The sequence below is a fragment of the Bombyx mandarina genome, chromosome 13, assembly GCF_030267445.1.
Source record: "Bombyx mandarina strain Sakado chromosome 13, ASM3026744v2".
Classification (NCBI taxonomy): Eukaryota; Metazoa; Arthropoda; class Insecta; order Lepidoptera; family Bombycidae; genus Bombyx; species Bombyx mandarina.
The window spans coordinates 16,460,581-16,481,698 of NC_143220.1; the positions used below are offsets into that span (position 1 = coordinate 16,460,581).

At 36.8% G+C, this 21,118-nt stretch overlaps 1 protein-coding gene across 7 annotated transcripts in view; it reads right to left on the reverse strand.

Moving 5' to 3' along the window:
• The window catches only part of LOC114245273 (bestrophin-4), a 38,665-nt gene extending 18,177 nt beyond the window's left edge, over positions 1–20,488 (reverse strand). For 3 of the 7 annotated variants that reach the window (XM_028177381.2, XM_089732175.1, XM_089732173.1), the window contains exon 1: positions 20,106–20,481. In XM_028177381.2, the coding sequence (XP_028033182.2) occupies positions 20,106–20,176 (71 nt within the window). In that variant the 5' untranslated portion in view covers positions 20,177–20,481. Of the gene's footprint in view, positions 1–20,105 lie in introns of all 7 variants that reach the window. The other 4 variants (XM_089732177.1, XM_089732176.1, XM_089732174.1 and 1 more) reach the window with 3 other exon arrangements.
• Positions 20,489–21,118: the final 630 nt, after the last annotated feature.

Below are 21,118 nucleotides of genomic sequence, written 5' to 3' on the forward strand. Positions count from 1 at the left end.
AATTCGAATTTCGAATTGTTCATGAAAATAAAAATGTATTCTTTTAGAATTTTACTCATTTTTAAATATGGAGTGGACGCTTAAAGAAGACCGTGTTGCAGATATTGCGTTGCATCGTTGCGGTTACGCGCCAATTCAAATTTTTAACATACTGAAACATTTGAATATAACCAAAAGATTCGTTTATCGTACCATCAAACGATACAATGAAGACTCTAGTGTAGATGACAGGTCAAGAAGTGGTCGCCCTCGGTCTGTTAGGACTCCAGCAGTGATAAAAGCTGTGAAGGCGCGAATTCAAAGAAATCCCAAACGTAAGCAGAAACTGTTGGCCCTTCAGATGGGGTTAAGGAGAACCACGGTGAAAAGGGTGTTAAATGAAGACTTAGGGCTTCGGGCATATCGAAGAAAAACAGGACATCGTTTGAACGCTCGTCTAATGGACCTGAGACTGAAGAGATGCCGCGCTTTGTTGAAGCGGTACGCGGGAAAAAAATATCGGAAAATTCTTTTTTCGGATGAAAAATTTTTTACCGTAGAAGAGAGCTACAACAAACAAAATGATAAGGTGTACGCACACAGTAGTGAAGAAGCGAGCAACCGTATTCCGCGTGTCCAACGAGGTCATTTTCCATCCTCGCTCATGGTATGGTTGGAAGTTTCTTATTGGGGCTTAACAGAGCTACATTTTTGTGAGAAAGGTGTAAAAATGAATGCAGTTGTGTATCAAAATACAGTCCTGACGAACCTTGTGGAACCTGTTTCTCATACCATGTTCAATAACAGGCACTGGGTATTGCAACAAGATTTGGCGCCAGCTCATAGAGCGAAGAGCACACAAGACTGACTGGCTGGCGGCGCGTGAAATCGACTTCATCCGGCACGAAGACTGGCCCTCCTCCAGTCCAGATTTGAATCCGTTAGATTACAAGATATGGCAACACTTGGAGGAAAAGGCGTGCTCAAAGCCTCATTCCTATTTGGAGTCACTCAAGACATCCTTGATTAAGGCAGCCGCCGATATTGACATGGACCTCGTTCGTGCTGCGATAGACGACTGGCCGCGCAGATTGAAGGCCTGTATTCAAAATCACGGAGGTCATTTTGAATAAACTTTAGTGTCATAAGAATCTATGTTTTGTTAAGTTCATTTTGGTATATGAATGGTTACATAATGAATAAACTTGTTTCAATTATTTTACATTAAACATGTGACAGAATTTATGACCTGACTAGGTAAATAGCACGAATAGCCCTCTTCTGCTGGATGAAAATCGTTTCGACATCGGCAGCATTGCCCCATAGCAAAATGCCATAGGACATAACACTATGAAAATAACTGAAATAAACCAGACGTGCCGTATCTTCATTAGTATACGTTCGTATTTTTTTTACCGCAAACGCTGCCGCGGTCTACGGAGGAACTTCGGTTCTCTCTATGTTTTGTACCGTATGTTCCATGGGGAGTTTTTTTATTGGAGTTTACTCCTTTAGAATCGATTTACATATATAGGCCCGGGGTATGAAAATTATGGGGACCAAAATCGTACTAGCATGTCACACGAAATGCGTTATGCGCATGTCACACGAAATGCGCGCCGGGCTGCTGCGCCGGCAGTCCGCCACAAAGCCTCGTACTGATCGCGCGTTTCTCTCATTATTGTATTTTCATATATTTGTTAGTCGTTTGTTTTGTGTCTCGTTAATTTGTTAATAATCTGTAGTGTATCGTGTTGTCGTAATATAGAACTATTTCTCGTATTGTTTCGTTTAATTTTTTATATCCAGTAAACTCCAGTCGTGCGTCGGAGCGGACACACACACTTTTTTTATTTTTTTGGAGTTTACTCCTTTAGAATCGATTTACATATATAGGCCCGGGGTATGAAAATTATGGGGACCAAAATCGTACTAGCATGTCACACGAAATGCGTTATGCGCATTTCGTGTGACATGCTAGTACATGCGCCGGCAGTCCGCCACAAAGCCTCGTACTGATCGCGCGTTTCTCTCATTATTGTATTTTCATATATTTGTTAGTCGTTTGTTTTGTGTCTCGTTAATTTGTTAATAATCTGTAGTGTATCGTGTTGTCGTAATATAGAACTATTTCTCGTATTGTTTCGTTTAATTTTTTATATCCAGTAAACTCCAGTCGTGCGTCGGAGCGGACACACACACTTTTTTATTTTTTATTTTATTGCTGAGATGTGTTGACGAGCTCACAGCCCACCTGGTGTTAAGTAGTTACTGGAGCCCATAGACATCTATAACGTAAATGCGCCACACATCTTGAGATATAGTTCTAAGGTCTCAGTATAGTCACAACGGCTGCCCCATCCTTCAAACCGAAACGCATTACTGCTTCACGGCAGAAATAGGCGGGACGGTGGTACCTACCCGTGTGGACTCACAAGAGGTCCTACCACCAGTAATTACGCAAATTATAATTTTGCGGGTTTGATTTTTATTGCACGATGTTATTCCTTCACCGTGGAAGTCCATCGTGAACATTTGTTGAGTACGTATTTCATTAGAAAAATTGGTACCCGCCACCGAGATTCGAACACCAGTGCATCGCTCGATACGAATGCACCGGACGTCTTATCCTTTAGGCCACGACGACTTACAAAAGTGCTCTGATGATTTCGACATCTCAAACAGTTCACAATAAACACGAAATACATTTATTGCCCTACTTTGCGATTCCTTTATTTCATACGAACAATTAGCGTAAACAATGAAATATGTAAGTACAGTCAAAACCGTTTACTGCGACATCGTTTAGAACAACATACCGGTTATAATAACCTAGAACAAAGGTCCCGGCTGAATGCTATATGACCGCCTTATTAAAAACATTGCTTAGTACGACATTGCTAATAACGACATACCTCATAAAACGACCACATTTAACTAATATTTCGGAGAATTAGATCTGTTAGAACGACCGGCTAAGCTGTATTGTAAACAATTTGAATAGGTATCCACATTTGTCTTCAATGGCTATTAAAATCAGGAAAGAAAACAATAGGATTTCGTTTAGTGTAGGGTCTTTTCTAATTCTTAGAAACAAAACACGTGCATGCGGTAGAGTCAAAGCCCGCTTCTTCATATCTCTTCAGTTAGTTTGTTACTTATCTATACACAAGATGCACCAAAACTTTGTGGTTTTTTTTTTTTTTTTTTTTTTATTGCCTTTGTAGGCAGACGGACATACGGCCCACCTGATGGTGAGTGGTTACCGTCGCCCATGGACTTCAGTAATGCCAGGGGCAGAGCCAAGCCGCTGCCTACTAATTATTCGTGAAACTTTCAAAATGTCGCAAAACAAAAGAAAACAAATTAATATTGAAGAATAATCGCGTATTATATCCAAGCTAGAGAGCAGAATTTCAAATAGAGACAGCAAAGGAATATGGTGTATGACACTCGACAATTTCAACCATTTGGAAAGAGCGATGACGATACGTTAATTAAAATCCAACGTGAATTACAAAATATCTATGCGCAAAAGAAGTGTTCCAAACAGACCAAAATTACAGATTTTATGCTCACAGAAAAATAATGTGCATTGTACTTATGTGTAATAAACAAAATGTACATAGTTGAATAAATATATTTTTCCAATAATTCCCTATTGATTTGTTTGTACTTTTGCACGATACACATTAAGCAACACCGGTTGTTACGACTATCGGTTTTTACGACTGAATATGAGCAGTCCCTTCGATGTCGTTATAACAGATTTCGACTGTATTTCAAATGCAAATTGAAGAGCGGACGACTCATGAATGGAAATGTTTCAATTATTTACAGATATTTCATGTACTTAGGTCAAATTCGAGAATTATGTTAAATAAGAAAGCGTTTCCAGTGAAGATAAATAGCTACATTTTACTAGTTTACTAACATAATCACAATTAGATTACAAAAGACACGATAAAATTTAACACGTTTTCTCTTCCGATTGGTTAAGTTAAGTTTATGTTGCCAATCGTTTTTTATATAACTATAACAATCGTTTTTTTAAGACGCAAGTAAAATTAACCATTGATTTTGCTAATATGTATAACGAAAAATTATATCTACATTTAAAAAAGACAGTATTACAAAAAGTTAGTCAAGTTTTTTTTTAAAACGTCAATAAAAAAATCGATATAAATGAAAAAAAAGTAATCGTGTACAGGCTTGATGTTCTTTGTGGTGTCAAAGCATGCTCTAACGCTATTAAAATGCAGTTAGCGCTTTTTAATGTTAGTTTTTCAATTACCATCGACCTTAATGCAAAGCGGCAAAGTAATGTAAACTATAAAACGACCGTCCCTGATACGAGTGATACGACATTTAAGTACTGTGCTTTGATTTTAATTTGATTTACATAGTTATGATAACAAGTAAGAAGGGTCAATACACGCTACTTTTAACACTTAGTCTAAAATTACTCAAGTCTTGCTTATGGACAATTTGTTTCTTCGGATTGTACTGTTTACGCATTTTAATATTAACTACACTAACCAACAAATTTTTATTGTATGATGAATTGATGACATAATATACCTATCAATGAACGAATTCATTATATACATATATGTACATTTATGAATTTTTTCTATTTAAAACGAGAAACTTAATTGTGTTCTTCTAGATGTAAAAATGTGTAACTAACTTTGTCCGGTGGAAATTCCTGAAATAAATCTATACTAATGGATTATAAATGCCGATGTCTGTTACTGAATCACAACAAAAACGGCATAACAGATTGCAATATCATTTAAAACTTAGGTAGTCTATTTATCGTGGTATATGATATGACCTGGGCTATTCCCGGTATATGTACATATATCTCATATTAAATACAGCAATGTGTTCGCTGATTCGTGATTAATCATACCGAGGAATGTACAAATGGACTATAATTTCTTATAGACCAGAGATTGACATAAGCTATTCTTTATCCCGGAAAATGCAACGTGTTTAATTTTTTCTGAATGACAAATATTAAACGCAAGTGAAACAGCGGCGCATGTCTAGTTGGAATATATATTATCTCTCACCGAAAATAGATTTGAGTAAGATAAATAATATTATTTGCAATATGTATGGGTTATATTTTGCTCCACACTCTTTGAAAGTCCATACTGACTACGAAACCCTTCAGTGATCTCTGACATGCACTTGCTCGGCTTTTATTGAATTTTAACTACATCTACTGATATAGGGCACTAAATTTATTTATTTATTTAATTTTTGTTTGGATTTTATTATCATTTGAATTATTTAACATATGTGATTACTTTTTTAGTATTCATTTAATTATTAATTGTATATACAAATAATAATTTAACTGGTAATTTTTAAATATAATCGTTTAAATGAGGTAAAATGAAAAAAAAAAATCACATAATTTGTCTTCATCATTTCACTTTTGATAATTATGAAAGTCTTTCGTAACAGATTCGCAAAGGCATATAATTTTTTGCATATTAACATAAGCGGTTCAAGACAAATACAAAACTAATCGCCATTACATAAATAGAACAGCCATTGTGAAGTGAATAACTTCAATAGTAGGAGGGCAATGAACTCTTCATAAAGCGATTTAAAAGGGGAAGCCGGCAGTTGTTGCTTTAGGGGTTAAATAATAAATGATCCTTGCCTGGTAATGAGTGAACAGAACATTCGTTGATACGTCGTACTTCTTGGACACTTGTATTTCGACTAGCGAGGGGCAACAAGAAGTTAACTACGGCCCAGTTTAATTTTATACTATTGTTAGGATCATTTTATTCAAATTACCTAATTAGAAACATAGTAAAATATTAATAGCAAACTCTGTTGAAGTATGTTTAAAATATATTTATTTAGAATCAATCCTCGTGCCCATTATTTATGTAAATATTAAAAGTAGGAAATAATAACAGACTAAGACTTATGATTATTTTATAACTTAAATTCTAATTTCATAACTATCCTAAATTTTGTTGACTTCCGCCCTGGCACAAAGAGGCGGGGCGTGATGCACGCAAAATGGCGAACGACACACTGATTTAGCGAGGACGGAAGCAAGACGTACTTTACAAAAGCGTATCGATTAAGGCAATTAGTGTACCTTAAAACCTATTTAAAGTTGTGGAAATAAAGGAAGTGTAATCAAACAGCATTTGGATTGTTTTTTTTTGGTGAAAGCCAAAAGTTCAGAAGCGGGATCACCAAGAATACATAAAATTTTCTAAAGCGTCCACAAAATGTAAGTAACGATGAAGAAATATGATATCTCTTTTTTCTTCTTTCTTTCTTTTCCATGGAACTCATGTAACATACAATATATAATTTATGCAAACAAGTAGCTTCTTTGGCTTACGAATAATAGACGATTACTGTTTTCCGTAATTTATTTTGTTTTTTTTTTCCCTGTTTCTGTTGCTGATATATATATTTTTTTTATTTTTATTTTTTTTATAACTTATTTTTTCTTACACTCTAAACCTCGTTTTATTATTATTGTATTCACCTCTACATTTCCTTTGTTGAGAAACTAGCAATATATTACTGACAAAACCGCTTGTATATTAGTCGATATGTCTACATATATCTATATATAGACGTCTATAAATATCTAATTTGATTTACAAAGTAAACACAGACCATAAAAAGACCAAGTCAAATCTCTTTCATATTACTAATTTTAATCCAGTAATGGAGTAGTACATTAAAACTTTATAATTTAAAAGGTGTAAACTTTATGTGATTTATGACATACATTTTTAAAAGAGGTCAATATGCTAAACAGGTGACATAAATGGTAATTGGAATATTGAAACATTACAAGGAGGAACGTTACAAATCTTAAAGACATTTTTGAATATTGAAACATAAAAACTGGTGAAGCAATAGCTTTAAATGTTGTTTCTCTTTATAGAGCAACTCAGTTTGTGCTATAGCTTTACTGGGCTAAACTTTATTTTGATGTGAATAAAATAATACATTATAGTATATCACAATTTACTTTAAACAATAATACATTATATGTGTACTGGCGGGTTCCAGACAAAAATACCCATAAATTGTTTCTAAAATTATTAAATTAAATGGAAAAGCAATAGTGATAAATCGAGGGTGTAGATCCCTATCCAAATATCAGAACTCTTGATCACAATTAGTACACAATATGCACAACACGCACTTCGTTTATGGAGAAAATCTAAACCGCTATTATGCTTATATAAATACAAAAAAAAAAAAAAAGTATGTATAAACCAAGTATAGACTGTACTCCTACTTGAACGATTACTAAGCTATTTTTCTTCTTCTTTTGTTGAGGTCTAGAAATATGGAAGGAGACACCCGAGGTCAAGGGTCGGAATTCAGAGCTGCCCGAGGTCAAGGGTCGGAGTTCGAAGACGCCCGAGGTCAAGGGTTGGAATTAGAAGCCGCCCGAGGTCGAGGGTCGGAATTAGAAGTTGCCCGAGGTCAAGGGTCGGAATTAGAAGTTGCCCGAGGTCAAGGGCCAGAATTCGGAGTTACCCGAGGTCAAGGGTCTGAATTCGGAGTTGCCCGAGGTCAAGGGTTGGAAGTTGAATTTTCCCGAGGTCAAGGGTCAGAATTCGGATTTTCCCGAAGTCAAAGGTCGGGATTTGGTAATGCTCAAGGTAAGGATTCGGAATTTGACGATGTCCAAGGTCAGGGATTGGAAACCGGAAATACTCGAGGTCGAGGGTACGAAGTCTATAATGCCCGAGGTACAGAGCCTGAAATCGATTACGAACGACTGCAAGGACTAAGAGACAATGACATAATATATCGTGGGATTACTAATGGCGTAGTGCGAACGCGTGAACCGAGACGTGGAACCGAGTCGTATGGTGCGAAGAAGTCCCGGCGGAGACAGCGATTGGAGGGGAGGTCGGAGTCCAAGGAATCTGAAGAGGACTTTATATGGCGGAATCAGAGTAAAAGGAGGCGGTCTCCAAACCGACGAATTAGACGTAAAGGTACATATAAAGGTACAACTAGTACATCAACCGAATCACTATCTAGCGGGTCTTATAGGGACTGTTCTAAACCTAACCGTGCTAAGTACTCTAAAAGCTCTTCGAGCAATAAAATGTTGGATAAGTTTCTGTCGATAATCAAAGACGTAAGGAGGACCGACAATCCTAAAATGTCTTTCAATAGCAATGTGATTCCGGACTTTGACCCCATGACTAAGACACAAACTATATTGACGTGGATAACAAAAGTTGAAGAATGTTCTGAAATATATGGTTGGGATGAAAGGGAAACCATACATTATTCTCTGCAAAAATTAAGTGGCGTCGCTAAGTCGTGGTATCAAGGTCTTCCCACATTGCTATACAGTTGGTCCGAATGGAAGAAAAAGCTTATACAAACATTTCCTTCCCAAGAAGACTATGCTGAGCTTCTCACTGAAATGTTGAATAAGAGAGCTAGGTACGGAGAGTCTTTGGAACACTATTACTATGCTAAGGTCAACCTTCTAAACCGCTGTAGAATAAACGGAAAACAAGCCGTCGACTGCTTACTTCACGGCATAGATGATCGTGCCGTTAAAGTGGGGGCGCAGGCAGCACAATTTTCTGAGCCCGAACAGGTCCTTAAATATTTTAGGTCAGTAAAAATTGGTAATCCCAGGGGAAATAATGATAACTTTAGGAACAATCGGGCTGACAGGAATTCACATTCAGCCAACAACAAAACAACGAATACTAGACAGAATATCAGTAATCCGAGTATTAAATGTTTAATTGTAATCAGCTGGGACACCCTAGTTTTAAATGTGATAAGCCGTTGTCCAAATGTACAAAATGCGATAGGATAGGACACCTGGCACCTAACTGTTATAAAGACAAAAATGATGAAAACGGAACTATGAATAGGCCTACTGCCAAAAACGAAAAACTAGTCTCGGAATTACGTGCTTCGAACAGAACGAATGACAAATACATTATGAATGTCAGGGTCAATGGCATACAGTTCGAATGTCACTTAGACCTAGGGAGCCAATGTTCACTAATTAGGGAAAGCGACGCAAAGCTACTTAACACAACTATAGTTACAGATAATGAGTTGCCGATGCTTAGAGGCATTGGCGCGAACCTTACCCGACCGTTAGGTAGGATAGCTGCGCACGTAGAGGTGCAGGGAATTTCAGAGAACATTGATATGTATGTGGTAGAAGATTACGTGTTAAGGCACTCTGTTCTCATAGGACATTCATTCACAGAAAAACCGAATATAGTTATAACGAAAACACCTGATCAGTTAATACTACAGAGAATATCCAAAGATCAAAAACTACATCTCTTAACACGCGACAACACGATAATTGCTGCGAATGCATTGCGAGCGGTTCCCGTTCGCTGCGAGGCACTGGAGAAAGGCTCCGTTTACGTCAATGGTTCTGTAAGAGAACGCGACGGACAAAAATATTACCTGTTACCCGGCGAATACGAAATATCAAACAACGGCTCTGCGTTGCTAATTCACAATCTCTCTAACTTCGACTTTAACATCCAAAGGGTTTTCTACTAACAAGAGCTTGTCGATCACAAGTGGCACTTCATACTTGCGAGGTAACTGTTGATACAACACGATGCAATGATGACACAATACATTATAACCCAAAGCTAACTCCCGACCAACGTTTAGCCCTTCAAAATTTACTTACGAAATATAAAGACTGCTTCTCATACAGCCTTCAAGATTTAGGTTTTACAAAACTAACTGAAATGACCATCGATTTGGAGAACACTGAACCAGTCGTTTACAGACCGTATCGTATGTCTCATTCCGAGAGATCATTAGTTAGAGACATGATACAAGAAATGTTAAATAGTGGGATTGTTAGAGAATCTTCTTCGCCATATGCAAGTCCAATTGTCCTTGTAAAAAAGAAAACGGGGGAAAAACGACTTTGTGTAGATTATCGCGCTCTGAATAGAAAGACTAAAAAGAACCATTACCCTTTACCTAGAATCGAGGACCAATTGGACTTGTTAGCGGGAAACACGATGTTCACATCCCTAGATTTAGCATCCGGCTACTACCAGATACCAATAGAAGAAGGTTCGCGTCACAAAACCGCATTCGTGACTCCAGACGGTCAATTTGAATATAATCGGATGCCATTTGGATTGGTGAATGCACCAGTGGTATTTCAAAGAACTATAAATACTATCCTGGCGGAAGCCAAAATTAAGTATGCCCTTGTTTATATGGATGACATATTAATTCCCTCGAAGAATTTTGAAGAAGGAATGACCAGATTAACGGAAGTACTGGAACTTTTGCGAAGTGGAGGGCTCACTTTGAAAATGAGCAAATGTAGCTTCTTCCTCGACGAGATTGACTTTCTTGGATTTGAGGTTAGCGCAAAAGGTATTCGACCAGGGTGCAGAAAGACCGAAGCGGTGTCTAATTTTCCTAAGCCCAAAAACCAACATGAACTACGTCAATTTTTAGGATTATCGGGGTTTTTTAGAAGATTTATCAAAAACTACGCATTGGTAGCTGCGCCTCTAACTGAACTTCTTAAGAAGGATCAAGAGTGGATATGGAACGAACAAAGAGAAAAATCCTTCACACACATCAAGGAGCTCTTGCATAAACGACCCTTGCTCGCTCTGTATGATCCACTGGCAGAGACTGAACTCCATACCGACGCTAGTAAACAAGGCTTAGCTGGTATCTTACTTCAACGTAACGAGAAAGGCGCCCTGCAGCCAGTGTCTTATTTTAGTCGAAAAACCACCCCAGATGAACAGCGATACCATTCCTATGAACTAGAAACCTTAGCTATTATAGCGTCATTAAATCGGTTTAGAATATACCTTCTCGGCATACCTTTTACTATAATTACCGACTGTAGCGCGATCCGCGCTACGCTTATAAAAAGGGACTTGGTGCCGCGTATAGCGAGGTGGTGGATCCAACTCCAAGAATATGATTGCACTATTGAATATAGACCCGGATCGAGGATGTCCCACGTCGACGCGCTCAGTCGTAATCCGATAGACACCCTAACAAATGAGGATCACGTCCTTGACGTACTAACCACTGAAACGGACGAACAAGATTGGATCACCACCGTACAATCTGCAGACGATGAAATTGCACAAATAAGGAATATTTTATGTAATCATGATACCGAGAATATAGCGAACGTATTTAAACATTTCAAATTAAAAAATGGGCGTATCTACCGTATTGTGGGCGATGAGATAAAGTGGGTCGTTCCAAAAGGGGCCCGGTGGCAGATCTTGAAGAGAAACCACGATGATGTCGGCCATTACGGCTTTGAAAAGACTCTTGAACGTATAAGGAAACATTACTGGTTTGGACGCATGAGGCGTTTCGTAAAGAAATACGTATCGGCTTGTCTAGAATGTGCTCATCACAAGGTACCAGGGGGTAAACGTGAAGGAGAACTGCATCCCATTGAAAAGATCGGCGTGCCCTTCCACACAATCCACGCAGATCACCTAGGACCTTTTGTCAGGAGCAAAGCGGGGAACTGCTATATACTATCATTAATAGATAGTTTCACTAAATTTATAAATATCACTCCAGTCAAAAACACGAAATCAGCGACTACAATCAAAGTCCTGAAAGACCACGTCAGTTTCTTCGGAGTCCCAACGCGCCTCATTACTGATAGGGGGTCTAGTTTCACCAGTAAAATGTTTAAAGACTTTACAAAAGATTGTGGAATAAAACATATATTAAACGCTGTCGCGACCCCGAGGGCAAATGGTCAGATAGAAAGATTTAACCGAACCATAACAGAAGCATTAGCTACTTCGAATCATGGCCGTGATGAACGATGTTGGGACGAACGGATTCACGATATACAAATAGGTCTGAACACGACAATCCACAAGACAACGCAAAAGTCGCCATCGGAACTTCTGTTCGGATTTAATATAAACCATAGAGCGGAAGGAATTTTGAGCACAATAATAAATGACACGCTTAATATAATACCACTAGATGAGTTAGACTCCGTGAGAGATAATGTTTTAAAACGCATGGAAATTCAACAAGAAAAAGATTCTGAGCGATTCAATAAAAATAGAAAACAGTGTAAAAAGTATGAAGTAGGAGATCTAATCCGAATAGAAAGGCATGTGTCCAACGATGGTCATCCAAAGAAACTTTTAATGAAATATCAGGGTCCTTACCGCATCTTGAAAGTCTTGGAACACGATAGGTTTTTAGTCGAAGACACTCCGTTGTCTCGTAAGGGCGGTCGTCGTTACGAAGGTGTTGTCGCCATAGACAAAATTCAACCCTGGACAAGCTTTAATCGAAACTTCGATGATGACTCGAGCGAAGACGATGACGAGGATGACAAAGACAATGATGATGAAGACAGGAAGGATCAAGCGGGTAATTGACGTAGATGTAGGCAGCAGTGATTAGAAGTGATTAGAATTAGGCAGAAGTGATTAGAATACCAATGTAACCAGTAACGTTAATGCTAATGAGATTCGCCTCGATTAAAAGTTGAGTTCGTCATAATAATGTAATACTTTAACTATGTTGTAAGGCATTGCAAGCAGACAGGAAGAGAGTGGTTGTTCCTGTATAACATACAAGCATCACGAAGGGACTTGTGATATTGCAGGAAGGCCGAGCTGTTAGGATCATTTTATTCAAATTACCTAATTAGAAACATAGTAAAATATTAATAGCAAACTCTGTTGAAGTATGTTTAAAATATATTTATTTAGAATCAATCCTCGTGCCCATTATTTATGTAAATATTAAAAGTAGGAAATAATAACAGACTAAGACTTATGATTATTTTATAACTTAAATTCTAATTTCATAACTATCCTAAATTTTGTTGACTTCCGCCCTGGCACAAAGAGGCGGGGCGTGATGCACGCAAAATGGCGAACGACACACTGATTTAGCGAGGACGGAAGCAAGACGTACTTTACAAAAGCGTATCGATTAAGGCAATTAGTGTACTTTAAAACCTATTTAAAGTTGTGGAAATAAAGGAAGTGTAATCAAACAGCATTTGGATTGTTTTTTTTTGGTGAAAGCCAAAACTATGTAAAGCATTGTTTGACGATTTTTTTTTCCGGCCGTGCCCCAACCTCCTACGAGGTTCTTGCGCCTGGGGGGCGCGCGGGGTATGTGGGATCTGCAAGGTGTTGGGAGCAGACCGCAGGCCCAATGAATTTTAGGGCCCTATCGCACTAAACGACTCCCCTGCACTCTTACACCCGACGTCCGATCTCCGTCCGGGGTCAGAGTAGAGGAGTTCCCGCGGTCAACACTTCAACCAGACACGCGGCGCCACCCCGAGAACGCCCGAGGTCGTCGAGGCGATGGTCAACGACCAACGACGCCGGTCTCCGCGGTTCGGCGGCCCTACCAGGCAGCTAGTTTGACAATATAACCCAACCCCTATAATATAACCCCTATAATATTATATTAACCTTTATATTTCAAATCATATGTAACATAAAATGAAGCTTTTGTCAATATTAAATTAATAAAAAAGATTAACATATTTTTTAAAGAGTAGATTGGTGAATGAGCTTCACAGCTCACCTGGTATAAAAACGTTACCGAAGACTGCATACACAGCAACGCCGCGAATTCCTAATTCCTACCTTAAGAAATGAGGTCAAAGACTCGTATTTTGTAATAGCTGACCTACCCTTCAAACCGAAATGCATGGTTACTCATGATAGAAATATCATTAAGTTTGATTATAGGTTCAATACGCCCTCTACCACTAATAAATACCAGTCAGCATTCGCAGCACCCAGGTGCAAAGCCCAGGTACTAACTATACTAAGAGAATGCTACGGTCCATTATTTTATGCATCTCGTCTTTTACACACACGAGAAGATAGGGTAGTGCAATTTAGACTAATTTTTAAGTATCTTAAAATGACTGAGGAAAGAAACACAAATACCGGGTATTTATTATACATAAATGGATGTTTGTGGTTTTGTTTGCTTGTTTGATTGTTCCAAGCACCCACCTCTTATCCGATTAAGTTGAAACTTCAATTTATCCACATGTCGTTGGGAGCTTTCAGGAACATTTCTGGAATAACAGCATCAACGTGACAAGTAGTGCGCAATTACTATCAAAGAAATGCCTGATTTTATAGATAATTTTATATTAAATACTGTTATTCAACGTGTATTTCGAAATATTTAACAGCGAAAGGTGGTTGGAAATAGTATTCGCAGTAATTAAAATGATTTTACTTCATCGTGTCACAAAAAACCTTTATAAAAGTTTATTACCTACTTAGCTTTAGTATTAAATTTTTTGTCAATTATTATTTCGATACACGATAATTACAATAGCCTTTTCAATGTTATGCATCTCAAATATGTGTTTGTATATTGTAAGGTTTCAGAGTTGTTAAAGTCTAAATACGGAAAAACCTCCTGGATTCTGAAAAAATATGGGTAAATATTGTACAAGTGCTCACACCTACTTGACTCATAATGAGACAAATCTTGCGTCAAAATGTGACAAAAAACAAACTGGTGTAATGAGCATTAGTCACTTCAAACAATTCAACTGCTGCTCGACCTACAAATATTGATAAAAACTGATTAATACCTTAAAATTTGTGTCTTATCCTCACAAGCCCACGAGTTAACTTTAAATTAGCTGTGTATTTCGTTTCTCTGGCTCACCAAATTTCTTAGGGTGCCTTTATTTGTTTTACGGTCAAAATCTGAACGATCATGACCGCGTAACAGAATACAATGTACAAACTAAATATCGCAACTAGATAAGTTTTGTTTTTTTTTTCAGCGGAGCAAACAGCCTTACACCAAGACTCCAGTAATTTTCAGAACCCTTAGATACAATGTATTGATACATATACTTCTACTCATAGCCTGGCATCTATAATATTGGGCCATGAGCGTTTCTACACACATATATAGTTTCTATCTTGTCTTTGAAAATACCCAGTGGAAATAATTATATATTCCGGGTTTTTTTGTGCATATATTCATGCAAACTATTTAAGTTATGTGTGAATGGTGCGCATCACTATTTGAATAAAATAAACTGATGTTTTTTTCTTTCGAAAACTTCGTATGCATTTGGAAGGCTATATGTACACATATTTTATCTAAGGAATGAATGGTATTATTGGTATTATTGTACTTTTTACTGCTAATAGCTACCTGTTTATTTTTAAAAGCATTAATCAATTCACTTTTATGGCGCATTTTTTAATTGAAACCTATTTTTTACTTTGAAAAACATCCTTTTGTATATTTTTTACCGACTTTAACGAAAAATACAAAATGTTGATTTGTGTTTGATGTACATTTATCAGTACTTCTTGAATTACTAAAGTTTAATCTTATGCTTGACACCAAAACGCGCAGAATTTTTGGAGGCTCACATAAAGACCTAATAATTACACAAATATTGTAGGTACATATTCTTTTTGTTACACGACGTTTCGCTTTCATCGTAGAAGTCGTCCATTAATGTATTTAACTTAGACAGGTAATTTTTAGGAAAAAAAGCCTACCGAAGAATTTAACCTCGTTTTAAGAATAAAACGAGTGTCATAAGCCATGGAGGTGCTTCAATTTCTTCGGTCTACGAATTATTTTACAAATAAATATCTCTCTTCATTAAGTTTACTACACACTTGCAGATTCATTGTTTATCTTGAAAGAATTGTGTAATATTATTGACACAGCAGACAGACAACGTATTAATACTACAGAGAATTTCCATAGAATATCGTGACGTTTGTAGCCTGCTTAAGCGATAGCGAATATCTTCAGGAATGCAGTCTTAAATAATATAAATATATAGTTAAAGTACTTTAAAAAGCAAGCTATAATATTAGCCAAACTAAAAACTAAATATGAAAATAATTCGTTTTTATATTGGTAATTTTCACTTTGGGAAGGCGGCACGACATTAAAACCCTCTTGTCGTGGACGCCGGTAATTACATACCCGGTCCCGTGGACCGAATGGTAAGCAGTCGACGTCGCCCTAAACACGTCATTACGGATCCTCCCGATCCATTAACGGTGCTTTTAGGTACCACAAGCACCGTCCTCGCCGAACCCGTCGCTTACTACGAAGGGCTCGACGAGTAAATTAGCCCACAGACACAGCCCACTGAGTTTCTCGTTGGATTTTCTCAGTGGATTGCGTTTCCGATTCGGTGGTAGATTCTGCGAAGCACTGCTCTTGCTAGGGCCAGTGTTAGCAGCACTCCCGGTTTGAGCCCCGTGAGCTCATCTACACGTCAAGAAGCTGAAATAGCCTCTCAAGGCTATCAGCATAGGTAGGAGAAAAAGTGGTCATTATATTCGGACGTCTTGATGTTAGTGAAAATGATGTTAAATGATTCCCCATTTACATAAATAGATATATGACAGACTAGTAAAAGCGGTTTTTTTCTGTTATGCTTATTCAAGTTTACTACATATCGTTTTTTCTCGAAATCGTTACATTTCTAAATCGTATTACAGAATCTATAAAAACATTTAGTTTCCCGGTAGCTTCAAGGAGGATTTAAACTTTTAGGTTTTTTAATTTGAAAATGGTAAGTGTGTTTTGTATATGCTTAAGTTTGTATTTTATAGATGATGAATGACGAATGACGAATCTCTCTTCTATGTTCGTGAAATGTGCCTTTAAGAGGGCTTTACGTTATACTGAATATTTCGAATATCCAATTTCACAATTGCAATTAGCGCTGTAATTGGGATTTCTATGGGCACTTACCGAACCATAGTCTTATACTTGGTTACTATGAAACACACGGTCAAAAATTAACGTCTGCCCGTAGCTGGGTATCGCAAAAATTTGGTATAAAGTCCTGCTATCGGAGCTTTATTCTACGCAATACTTACTATATTACATATTATTAGAGGTTAAAGTATGAAACTGCCGATTTGGTTTTTTTTTCTTTTAACATATTTATTTAATCTAAATATCTACCATTATTATCTATACATTGCTACAATCTAATAGGAAGGTAATTTATGCATTTGCGATAGAACTCTGATAATCTAGATTCTACAAACTGTGTGAAAGCATTTTGTACTGCCTCCTGGGAAGAAAACTTTTTAGCACGTAGAAAATTGTCAAGAACACGAAAAAAATGGTAGTCTGTTGGAGCAAGGTCTGGCGGATATGGAGGGTGACGAATGGTTTCTAATTGCAGTTCCTGTAGAGTTAATACGGTTTCACGTGCTATGCGAGGTCTCGCGTTATCATGGAGCAATAATGGTGAGGATCGATTTTACGAATATGAGTATTACAAACGTTACAGTACTTACAAAATTCGTTTAGACAAAAATAAGGCTCGTTTTTTAAAGATCACATGGATTAAATGCTATTTTTTATATTTAAAGAGGAGCAATAATAATAGCCAAAGCTTCATCGCCAGAGTTTGACACGTTTGAAAAAGAAATGTACGAAAAAGCGCAGCACGAACTCGTTGAAAGAAATCTAACGAATCGTGTACTCATTTGCGATTGTCTAGCACTCTACGGGTACGTAATTAGGAGTACAAGAACTTTAAGAATTAACTCGCAATGAGGTGGTGCTGTATATGGTACGATTGAAAAGGTATTGCTGATTATGAGCTTTTACCGTCGGGCAAAGCCAATTGATTAGGATCTCTAGTGTAAAAGGCCGACGCGAGCAAGAAACAGAGTAAATATGGCCAGAACTGATCAAGAGAAAGTGGGTATTTTCATCACGATAACTCCAGAGCACACGTATGTATATTAAGCCGCTCAGCAAATAATGAGAGAGCTCGATTGGGAAGGGTTGTTTTTATTTTTTATTTTTTTTCGACTTAATAGTTTCGACTGTTTCGGTCTATTCAGAATTCTTCAGTTTATCTTATACCTTTAAACGAGCAATTCTTGTATATTAATATAATATATATAATCTGAATCTCGGAAACGGCTCCAACGATTTTCATAAAATTTAGTATACAGGGGATTTCGGGGACGATAAATCGATCTAGCTACGATTTATTTTCAGAAAATGTTGTTTTATTCGTGTTTTCAATGATCAACTCTTCCCGACATCTATTGGCGAATAATAATACTATTTTTCTTAATTGAGAGCAACTAACCGCTTTAAAGGCACAACAAGATGGCGTTATCAAAAAAAAAGCCGGTCATCATCTAGTGTTAAGTTAACACAGTTAAAATCAAGAGAAGATTAAGTAGTAACTTCAGGTTATTCTTCGGTTTATATTCATGCGATTTTAAAAGGAAAGTGCGTTTTCGACCCTTCCTATAGTAGACTAGGAGAAACATAGAATAATGTAGCGCATAATACAGCCCTTTGGTCTATGAGTGATCGTTACTCTATGCCGAGATAGTCTGGTTTTAATTCGGGTGAGTCCGAAACCACCTCGACCCGAGCGCTGAAGAAGGACCCTTGAGGCAAGTCGATGAGTTAGCTATAATTTAATCTACATAAGACAATTTAAGACACAATTGCTCTCTTTCTCTTCTATAACTTGTTAAATATTTTAAAACCAAAAAGACTATCCATTTGGTTTGGCCGACGACGAAGTGTATTCTTTAGGACGAAGATTTGTGTTGTCTTTTTCTATAACGCTCGTAAATTAAGTCAGTTTGGAGACATGTACGGTATGACACAGATTTAATTTACCATAAACCATGGTGAGCGGCGGGTGTACTTTAGTTTTACTGGTACAACTTTAATTAATTTTTGAAGTTATACTTCTTTAGGCGCGTTATGAAAATTTTATGAGAGTGAAATTTTACGATGCGCGCGCATCGTGACACAAAATTAACAGAATGAAGTTGCCCACTAAATCGCTCATTACAATACGACCGACGTACCTAACTTGGCGAGTCTGAATATAGCCGTAGGTGAACTTTCCGAACCGTACCGAGAATTACCGAATTTATACGATGTCAAGAAAAGGGATGTCCAATAATAATATGCGTATTTGAGGATGTTGTTTAATCGATTTTTTTTCAAATTGATTAAAATTTAAATAAAAAAAAAGAAATAAATTTAATAAAAATAAAGTATAACTTCTTACGCGCGTACATAAGTACACGCACCCTTTTTTTTCTCTATCGTCCTCCAACAAATAAGGTCTGTCGGTATTGGTGTTGGTACACTGATATGCAGTTGAAAGAGCCGTAAATGTTAAGCTTTGTAAGAACTATGAAACATTTCAAAGTCACCCATTCACCACATTAATATGGAGGGCAAACTTCGGCGATTATTGGAGTGGTGGTTGCGTAATTTATGAATAATATTATTGTGTCCTCCCTTATAGACACTGGATTTTTAGTTGGTTAAAATCCATAGTAACTCAAATGAACTCGTAATTATTTCGAGATTTCCGTGCAATAAAATTAATACGAAGGAAAAAATAGGACGATACAATTTGTTAAAAATGCGTATCTTATTGGTGGTAGATCGTATTGTCGTCACGCCACAGGTTAATAACTACCATGTTACCTATATCTACCACGAAGCAATCATGCATATTAGCTATAGGGTGGGGCAACTGTTAAATAATACAATTTAGACTTTAACCATAATGTCTCATGGTCAATGACGGCATTCACGTCGTGTGATGTCTATGGGCTCTATTAACCACTTCACACCAGGTGGGCCATGAGCTCATTTACCAACCTAGGGCAATTGCAAAAATAAAAATATAACACAAAATAGGACAAGCATGAATAGCAATTTTTGTTTAAATCTATCGATTATTTCTATTAAAATTATACAACAATTACATAATTATTTTGAAAATCTACTAGGCAAGTACTGTGTAAACTAATTTAGGTAATTACTATACTACTTATTCTCGACCGCACTTCTAGTAGCTACAAAAAAACTGAAAATCCAAGTTTTGTCTTGTGTTTTAGAGTTTAGAGTGCAGTTTATATTCGAAATCGGACAAACTGTGTTATCCGCAGTGTAATCTTTTACATAGCGTGAATGTGAACTTTTTATAAGATCTCTTTTTGAATGCTATAAAACATTAAACCAGTTAAATATTCATTTAAAACCAGAATAACTTATTGTTTTTTTACCTGTATAAAACTTTTAAAAAAGTCCCAAAACCTCGGCAAGTTGCTACTTCACCGGTGTAAGTCACAGTCATTTTTTTATGATTTTATTTTAAATTAATTAGGAATTTAAAAGTGATTAGCGAAACCTTACACTTTCCGAGAATACAATTTAATAATTATAATGTAGAACATGTTACTGTAGTCTCTGTAACGTTATATTCACTAAATAAATACACATTTCAATTAAAATCCTTTCCGAATTTAAATGTTTAACACAACATTAACACAGACCAAGTTCCGAAAGTTTATAAATTTATTTATATACAAGATGTACGTTAAATAATCACAAAGCAACGCAACATTCGCGAATGACCGCAGGAAGTGCGCATAGAGTACTAACCATAGATTAAACACTTAATATTTACTAACAGCTGTAAGTAGTTTTATTTTTTCAAATGGAAAGGCGAAAGTATCATACCATACAGCCTAATCTTTATATATTTATTTTTTATGAAATATGATATTATTATGAAATGAAATGAAGTTGATTAATATGAAACATGGCATGAAATGAAATGAAATGAGATGAGATGAGATTATATGGGATGAAATATAATTTCAGTAAAGTTGTGGTTTTTTATGTAGACTTTTTCAGTAGACTTTTTGGAGGATCCCGAGAAGTTACGTCCAGTGGCTTTGTTTTATTTTCCTACATTTGTGCACTTTCACAGATACTAAACGTTTAATAAACCACCGTTATTATACATTTAAGCCCGAAGAAACACTAAATAGACAAAATAAAACAAATCACACAACTTCACTCCTGGCGTTCCCGCCAAAAAGTCTGCATGAATTACGAGCGACTGCAATCACAGATTAAATGTTAGTTGCCTACTATAATAACGACAAAAATAATATTAGCCAAAAGTGCCAAAGACTACAATAAGAATAGACTATGTTGAGATGATATATCTCTGCTTAGTTTTTTGTTTTGCGTACTGTACCTATCTGCAAGAGTATTTTTTTTTAATGCC